The sequence below is a fragment of the Acyrthosiphon pisum genome, chromosome A2 (assembly GCF_005508785.2).
Source record: "Acyrthosiphon pisum isolate AL4f chromosome A2, pea_aphid_22Mar2018_4r6ur, whole genome shotgun sequence".
Classification (NCBI taxonomy): domain Eukaryota; kingdom Metazoa; phylum Arthropoda; class Insecta; order Hemiptera; family Aphididae; genus Acyrthosiphon; species Acyrthosiphon pisum.
Genome location: NC_042495.1, coordinates 19184350 through 19193621, shown reverse-complemented (window position 1 = coordinate 19193621; position 9272 = coordinate 19184350). Strand labels below are relative to the sequence as shown.

General features: G+C 31.5%; 2 protein-coding genes across 2 annotated transcripts; one reads left to right on the top strand and one right to left on the bottom strand.

Annotated features, from left to right (window-relative positions):
• Positions 1-1194: 1194 nt before the first annotated feature.
• LOC115034102 lies at positions 1195-4075 on the top strand. The gene is made up of 2 exons (XM_029489819.1): positions 1195-1494; positions 3246-4075. Exons 1-2 carry the CDS (start codon positions 1326-1328, stop codon positions 4007-4009), a joined length of 933 nt encoding a protein of 310 aa, XP_029345679.1. The 5' UTR covers positions 1195-1325; the 3' UTR covers positions 4010-4075.
• Positions 1525-4774, bottom strand: LOC115034101 (protein ALP1-like). The gene is made up of 3 exons (XM_029489817.1): positions 4337-4774; positions 2427-2638; positions 1525-2231 (listed from the first exon to the last, which is right to left on the bottom strand). The coding sequence occupies exons 1-3, from the start codon at positions 4633-4635 to the stop codon at positions 1558-1560; spliced, it is 1185 nt and encodes a 394-aa protein (XP_029345677.1). The 5' UTR covers positions 4636-4774; the 3' UTR covers positions 1525-1557.
• Between the last annotated feature and the right edge of the window lie 4498 nt (positions 4775-9272).

The following is a 9272-nucleotide window of genomic DNA, read 5'->3' as shown; positions in this document are numbered from 1 at the left end:
TATAAATATTCAAAGATTAGTTGAGCGGAGTCGAGTGGTACGGGGTTACCCCCGTTTATCCACTTTTCCGCTCATTGTTTTATAAGCGACTTGAAACTATGTAAAAAAATGTACACTTTCTGAAATAATGAGTGTTCTATGATAAAAGAATCACCCAGTATAATGATTATTACCAATTACAATATTATACTGTTTGAATAAATTATTATAACAATAATTATGGTATTATAATAATTAAGTAAGAAAAAAAGGTGGGTAAGTGGATGTTGCTCTGCTGTACAGTAGGTTACAAGTGGGTCACTGTATAAATGTATAATGGATAGTAGGTATTAAATTTGAATTCAATGATATAATATCACTGTATAAGAAAAACGATTCTGAGCGGAGATGGTTTGTCAGTCTAGGTATTAGACATACCTATTATAGGTATACTTATAGTATAGGATCTATTTACAATTTGCCCAGAATTTCAACCTATACAATACGAATCGAAAAATCAACCTTGCGAAGTTTCCTTATTTAAAAATCCGGATAGATTACCACAAACATGTGAAGCAGGTGTAATAGTATTAACAAAAAATATATTTCATAAATTAAAGTACGCTAACACATGGATTTTCACAACAAATAATGAAACATTAACGATAGCATGCCAAAAAATCAAAGACCCATATTATATAGTAAAATTAAGAAAACAAGGTTTGATCAGGTTAAATCAGGACTGCAGGGCTTACGCAGAAAATATCATATTAAATCCGACGAGGGATATGAAATCAAGATATTACGTTAATTTCATACCAAAAATAGGGGTGGGTAAGCTGTCCCAACATATTCCGAACACGATAGGCGATCTATATTTACCGAATAAAAAATTCAAACACGATTCGCATAAGCTGGACGACGTACATCAAATTGCTCATTCATTAGACGAAGTTCAGGACATGATCAATACAGAAATCCGTAGACAATCCGGTTACGAAATAGATACAGACAGTCATTCTTATCTGATATATATAATATTAGGATTATTAGTAATTTCGATAATATTATTATACATATACATGATGTATAAATATAAATATAACACTTGGAGTCAAGTTGCACAATCCTTAGGCTAGGTTCATATGGCGCGCGTACACGCGTACACGCGCGTCGATCGCGATAACGACGCAAGAATCTATTTCCGCACGAACACGCGCGTGACTTCGCGGATTGAAATTCCATATATCATTATCGGACCGTTCAGTTAACACGCGCTTTTCGATGCGAACGATCGAATTTTGATCATAGATTCATAGTGTTTGAAAACTAATATTTTTTTAAGTATGGAAATCGAAATAGATATGTTAATTAACGAAGTAGAAAAAAGGCCTGCCATATGGGACATGACAACGCATGAGTACTCAAACCGAACGATGAAGAGAAGAAGTTGGGAAGAGTTGGTGCTTATCTTTGGTAGTCCTGAAGATTCAGAAGAGAAAAAGAAAAATTTAGGTAATTAATCTTTTATTATATTTAGGTATATTTATTTTAAAATTTACAAATGAATAAAATTGTTCAAATCATTTTGTCTTGCCACTCTAATTTCCCTTCATTTGTAAAGTAGTTGGTAAATTTGTTTCGAATCATATCAGCATCACGTACATGACGGCCAGTATAGGTTGAACTGAGATTTGATAATGGTGGTGTGTATAGTGTATCTTCGTAATTAAAACCATCTCTCACTCTAACATAGTTATGTAAAGTGCATATGGCTTTTACAATAGCTTCAGCAAAGTCAATCTTTACATCTAGCGGTCTATGTAATATTCGCCACTTACTACACATAATCCCAAATGTGCATTCTACATATCGACGTGCCAACGTTAACCGATAATTAAAAATTTTTTTTTCATAGGATAACATTTTGCCACCATAAGGTCTCATTAAATTTTCTGTCATACCAAATGCTTCGTCAGCTACAATTACGAATGGGACTTTTGTATCTTCATTATCAATTATAAGAGGCTTGGGATCAGGAATATCTAATTTCTTTTCAGTTAATTTTTTATATAACGTAGATTCTTTATATAACCCTGAGTCACTATCTTTACCATAACCTCCAATGTCGACCCATACAAAACAATAGTTTGAATCGCACAATGCCATCAAAACGAGAGAAAAAAAATTTTTATAATTGTAATAAATTGAACCGGAATCTGGTGGTTGAGTAATTCGTATATGCTTCCCATCTGTAAATCATATTTTTAATAATCAATAGTAATTTTATATATTATTTACAAGACTGGGCATTAACTATTTAAAAATAAAAATATTTTTTTTAATATAATTATTTATATAAATAAATGTAGTCATAAATTTCTTTAAAAAATATTGTTTTTTTAAATTAACGTTTTTTTTTATGAATCGTAATCAATTAGCCTTACCTAACGCTCCAATACAGTTTGGGAAATTTGCACGTTTTTCAAATCCTGTTGAAATTTCTAACCATTTCTGTTTGTTAGGTTCACTCATTACAGTATTTTTTAATTTAATCCATATGATTTGGCATACCTGGCGTATTATGCCAGTCAAAGTAGATACTCCAATTTTGTAATTATAGTGTAAATCGGTTATCGAACAACCTGTTGACAAGTATCTGAAATATAAAATAAAAAAGGGGGTCAAGTGGACGTCACTCCGCTGTACAGTAGGTTACAAGTAGGTCACTGTATAATGGATGGTATTAAATTTGAATTCAATGATATAATATCATTGTATACGAAAAACGATTCTGAGCAAAGACGGTATGTCAGTCTAGGATATTTTAAATTAGGTATATTGATATTGTTATTATACGTTAGCTGGTAAGTTGAATTAATATTATTAATATTATTTAATTATTAACCTAAAATTATCAGTGATGCTGGAAAAATATTATATTAATTATTAATTTATATTAAAATAACCAAAATCGTTAATATTGATTTTAATAATATGTAATTTCGTCCAAATTTGAATTCAAAATGTCTGTAAAAAATAATTCTGTTTATATATTTTTTACATTTTTTGGTTACAGTATGAACTATTTATTAGAACCTTTGTCTTAAATGTTCAAAATCTTAGTTATAAAAACTGAACATTTTATAATTTTTTAATTACAATGGTTGATAATTTAATGCATAAAAATGCATGGGCACAGCTTACATGAGTCATATATACCTGTACTATATAGGTGCAGTTTACAATCCGATTTTTTGTTTTAGGATTAGAATTACAAAAGAGATGGAAGGGTATTCGAGATGCATATGTAAAGGAAGTAAAAAAAATGAAACAAGTTAAGTCTGGATCGGGAGCAGTGAAGTCGTCATATTTATATTATAGAAGGTTGCAATTTCTACAGCCAACAATAAAAAAAAATTCTACCGAGAGCAATTTTAAAACTGCAGATGTTGACGGTGATACAAATTTAGAATCAGCGACTGAAAATCCGATTGAGGAAAATAGTTCCATAGTTTCAAATGAAGAAGGTACTTTCAAAAGTCCTCTTCAGCAACGAAAAAAAATAAAACTTCATCCTGCTGATGAGCACTTTGCCAACATCATAGAAAAAAGTTTAAATCGCAAGAATACTGTAGAAAAAAAAGAAGACGATGAAGATAAATTATTTTGTTTATCTTTATATAAAGAAATTAAAAAAGTACCAGATGCAATGCGTTTAAAAACTAAAATCGAAATTTATAACCTACTTTTAAGAAATCAATCAATACAAACTAATCCTCAACCTTCAAGTACAGATATCTCTAAATCCAACCATGTATCCACATCTTACAGCCAACAAAATATGCAACGATATGCATACCCACAATATGATCGTCCAAATTATACAACTATTCCATACGATACGCTTCGTCAAAATCAAATTTACACTCAATTTAACCAAAATATGGAACCTCTACAAACTCCTTCACCTTTATCTACTAATAGTGAGATTTCTCAAGAGTCGTCAGATCTTGATTTATTTGCATAAAAAATAATTTAACTGATATAATAAATAAGGTGATTCTTTTGTATTGTTTTTTAATGTTTTTAAAGTCTACAGGTTGATTTTTTATTTTGTTTCAATATCAAATGTAATTTTGATTTATTATTTATTAAGTAGTTAAACAAATATTTGTTATAAGTCTACAGGTTTATTTTTTATTTTGTTTTAATATCAAATGTAAATTTGTTTTATTATTTATTAAGTAGTTAAACAAATATTTGTTATAAGTCTAAAGGTTGATTTTTTATTTTGTTATAATTTTGTAATATTGTTCAGTAAATAAATAATTTAATAAAATTTAGACAGACTTACCTTATTGTAACGATAAGTTTTTCTTGTGGTGAAATGCAATATCTTATTGCATTTTCATCAGCTTCTAAGGAGTCTTTAATTATCTCCAATAGGTCATCGAATGATTTAATGGACATTCTAAAGTAATTGAAAAATTTTTCATCATGTTCTCTAAGTTTAGGATATAACGTGACATAAAGACTATGAGAAAGCCTTGTTTTTAAAATAGGATGAACCCAATATTTTCTTTCCCTCATTTGTCTGCGTCTTCTCATCCTTCGGTGGACGGCCCACAAACACACAGCATCTATCACATCCATTCTCGATGACAGTCTGAACTGTACTATATATTGTTTTTGATTAGAACATTCTCGTACAACGCGCGTGACACGTAGCCATCTGAATGGTAAACGCGCGTTTTGTGGCGTGCTAACGCGCGTGTACGCGCGTCCATGTGAACCTAGCCTTACAGGGCCCCAGCGTAGTAGAACAAACAAGTAGGACGCGATGCCATGTGGAAACAACAATTCCAGTAAATAAGTATAAGGTTAAAACCCAACCATTTGGTGACACACCTGATAGGAAAGCAATCGATAACCAACCACCAATGATTAAAATATGAACTCGAATTATGAATAAATAAATAGGGATAGTGATAGAATAGATAAGTAGACGTATGTAGTAGTAGTAATATACCTAGTAAATATAAACACACAAAAAAAAAATTTTTTTTAGTATTATTTTTAGAATATAATCTTAAGATAGCGTAGTAATTAATAAAAGGGGGAAATTAGAATTAGAAATATATTATGATAATTAGCATGCAAAAATATATATACATATTTATCAAATGATATTCCGCTATAAAAATTATTGTAGCAGGAAAGAATCGCATGGATTTATAATTATGGATTTTGAGTTTTCTATGATTAACCGTACGAGCATGGTCGTAATAAGCGGAGCCATATCGAACAGTCTCGACAGGTTCAAGGTCAGGAAACTAGAAGGCCGACCTTTACTCCTTCCAGCTGAAGAACAAATCCGACCAATGAGGGACCATGAATTACAAATCGCAAAGAAGGAAATTAAAAGAATTTTCAGGTGTAAAGAAATATTGAGGGATGCATGCTTAGACCAGTTAAATAAGAGTTTGTCATCCAAAATTAATAATCTTGACCCTGTATATATCGATAATTATATCCGGCGCGGTAATAAAACAAGCATACTCGTTTTATGGAACGGGCACTCGGATAAAATAATTTTAAAAAGATTAGGGATCGATAATTATCCAATAATTAATATTACATGCTATGACAAAAATTTCGATCAAAACTTCACGATAATTTTGGAAAAACTACACTCGAGGGAAATAATTTTTGAAACAAATATAGGTCACGTGCAAAAACAAGGACGGCTATTAAATTTGGAAGAAACACATAGTGCTATATGTTCCAAAACACATAGGATAACACACGCGCACGACCCAAAGACAGATGTCAAATTAACCAAATGTATATTTGACTACTCAATAAGAAGGCAGGGGTATGGCACACTAATAAAACATTTCTGAATTTTCTACGCAACACTTTTAGTAGTATATGAACTAATGTACATTTTAATGTTGTTATTCTTTTATTACGTTTAGAACACGAAACGCTCTCTGAGAAGTAAAAGGGGCGACCAAAATTATATAGTCAGTTTGATTACAAAAATACAGGCTACAGCTCGTGACGTATGCAGTTCAGTGGTAGATTGTATTTTTGTATTTCAAGTGGACGAAAATTACATGCAAAATTCGAGGCCGGCTGAAATATGAGAGACACCTTTGTTAACTTTGGATGCTTGAAAAAGTTACGAAGTGTGTGTCTGGTAGTTCAGATGGAACTAAAATCGCAATATAGGAAATAAACTAAATCGTTTAAATTAGGCTATATGGCGTGACAACTTTATTTTTATACGAGTTGTCCTCCCGTATAGTCTACGTTTAATTGAATAAAAAAAAAAAAAATCAGCGCGTAAAATATAGAGTGTGTTTAATAAATAATATAATACTTTTAAATTAACAAAAAAAAAAATAATATTAGTAAGATAGCATAAAGAATTGACCATAAGTCAACAATATATTATAATAAAGTACTAACTAACTATATTTTATATAATTAATCACACTATATTATGAGTGAAATGAGTGTATACCTATTAACAATAATTATAAGAACATTTATCATGTTATTAACAAAAAAAAAAAGAGAGATTTTACTCCATTTATTATTGTATTAAGAAATAATTTAAATAACATAGAACTAACACAAAAAAAAAAAATTTATAATAATAAATAAATAATTAATAATAGATATTTGTATATGTATTAAAATAAGCTTTTATTGAATTAATTAATAATATGTGTTAATGTAACGACTAACAAAAAATATATATAGATGTACCTATTATTGTCAAATTGTATCAATGCTTTAAACAATATATATTGTGTACAACTAAACTATGTTAACAAATGTAAACAATATTATCTGTCAAACACAAAGTGTAAAGCCATATTTATATAACAAAATTTGTAAAACGAACATTATTGTAACTAAAATTGTAATGAAAAAGCAATTATTTGTATTATTGTAATGAAAAATCAATTATTTGTATTATTGTAATGGAAAATTGTAAAACAAAAATCAATGTAATGAAAAATCAATTAATTGTAAAACAAATATCATTGTAATTGTAAAACACATTTTGATGTAATGAAACCATAACGTTGTAAAACATAATAATTGTAAACATGTAAATGATAAGAAATTAACTAAATTGTAGACACATTGCATAAACTTGTAAATGCGATGGTGTTCTTAAAAAGATTTCTGTCTTTTAGAGACATAAATCCTTTTTCTAAGGGGGGAGGTGCTACGTACGGACCCCTCTACTCCGCCCCTACACATAGTCATAATACACAGCATCGATGTCCTGTGGTAACACGTAAATAGCTAGATGATGTCACTGCTGTACATAAAACCTTGGGGGAGCAATACTATAAACGTTAGCAACAGTCTCAGCGTCTGCCAACGGCCAGTTGACAAACCCGAACCGGTAAGATATCTGTGAGACCTCCTCGGAGCGCAATAGATTCTACGAATCAGATATTGGCACTATGACAAGACGGCTGCGGGTATACTTGGTCATTTTACGACACCCCGCACCGACCAAAGGCACATCTCGTAGAAGGCCCCCTGGACTGTGAACACCAACAACGTAGTCCGCCAGGGATCTGGTAAGAGAGGGGATAGGACTATATAGGAGCCCTGGGAGTAGCTAGTATTCAGACGTGATTTCACAAACCGTACGTACACATCCCTGTACTTCTTCATTCTTAATTATCATATATTTTGTATTACGACTTAGATTATTTTCGTTGACGACGTATTACGGGACTTAGAGAATATTCGAGCAATCGCTTATTTTCTAAGACGCTGGTTTTTCTTCGTCAATTTGAATAATCTAATAGTGTTTAAATTCAACTTGTTTATCATATTTTACAATTTTAAATAAATAATACATCAACCACACACTGTTGATCATTTTGACGCTACTACCATCATCCCATCCTGTCACCATCTCCTGTAAGTCGGGTGCACGCAACAGCTTATTATGTACCTGAAGTTTTTTAATGTCTTATTATATTTATGCGTTATAGGTATGAATGTTATGGGTATGTGCGTAGGTACGAATGTCGTTTGCATTGTGTATTTAATAAATCTACGGATAGAGTATAGTAATAAATAATACAGTGTAACCTATATACATATACGACTCGGCGTGGTGGATCTTTAATCTGACGTTGCGTTGCACACTATCCGCTATCAGACGTAGTCGGATTGCTTACGTAGGTAACTATGTTATCGTCAATCGAGATGACTGACTTGCTAGACACTCAACAAATCACAGCGGCATGGGCGCCCGAAATGTTATAATTTTTAATTAAAATACAGTAAAATACGTTGTCTGCTATTCGGTCAGATTGCATTCCCGATGCCTTGACCAGGACGTCGCACATTGTCCGCTATCCGACGATACTAGGGTGACAACGTCCAACGTCGAGGAAGGTGACTGACCTGCTAGACACCCAAAAACATACCTGATGACGTGAACCAGCGAATTCGGATTGCCTACTCGGATAACTGAGGTGACTGACCTGTGTTACGTGCAGCCCTTTCAGAATCCAAACGATGTTGTGATTTGAAATAATAACACTAATTTCAAAGTAATAATATGTGTTTAATAATATAGAACAGTCAAAATATAGTATTATGTAGAACTATTTCGTGGTAGCGGTGTAGCGGTGTAGCGGTGTATAATGGCTGGTGGCGTGAAGTGACTTCGTTCTTGCTGGTCCAGGTACATCTGATCAGGCTGTGCTCCTGTCTCCCTTATATATGCTGTCAGCTCCTTTGATCTGGTCAGTATACGGAACTCGCAGGTGCCTTTGGTGTGGTCGTAAAATTTGTTGTTGTTGTCGTATTGAAGAAACCACCGTCTTGTGCTCATAGGTTGTTATGCTAAATGCTTTTACAAGGAGAACCGCATAGTATTGTTCGAATAAGTAAAAGCGGTTATAATATAATACCTTCTAATACATGCCCATTACACCTCCCCTCCAAAAAAAAGGTTATAAGCCTGTAAAGCGAAGAACCTTTAACAATATTATTTAGGTTCAATAGTTGATTTACAATTTGACATTCATTTTACATTCAGTTAATTATACATTTTTCATTATTTGTTTATTAATTACATTTTGTTTATATTTTATGGTTTGATGATATTTACAAATTTAATATCATTTACATTTTTTATATATATATATAGAAAATATATCTTTTACCTGAAATTAATTAAAAATTTTGTTTAAGTCTTAAAAATAATGTTAGTTAATTATATAATATAAGTTTTTATT

What these genes read in the sequence shown, in the direction of transcription:
- LOC115034102 (XM_029489819.1), top strand. Translation starts at nt 1,326, where the DNA reads ATGGAAATCGAAATAGATATGTTAATTAACGAAGTAGAAAAAAGGCCT. An exon ending in AGAGAAAAAGAAAAATTTAG is followed by an intron (nt 1,495 to 3,245) that starts GTAATTAATCTT and finishes TTTTTGTTTTAG; the next exon opens with GATTAGAATTACAAAAGAGA.
- LOC115034101 (XM_029489817.1), bottom strand. Translation starts at nt 4,635, where the DNA reads ATGGATGTGATAGATGCTGTGTGTTTGTGGGCCGTCCACCGAAGGATG. An exon ending in AAACTTATCGTTACAATAAG is followed by an intron (nt 2,639 to 4,336) that starts GTAAGTCTGTCT and finishes TTTATATTTCAG; the next exon opens with ATACTTGTCAACAGGTTGTT. An exon ending in AAACTGTATTGGAGCGTTAG is followed by an intron (nt 2,232 to 2,426) that starts GTAAGGCTAATT and finishes TATGATTTACAG; the next exon opens with ATGGGAAGCATATACGAATT.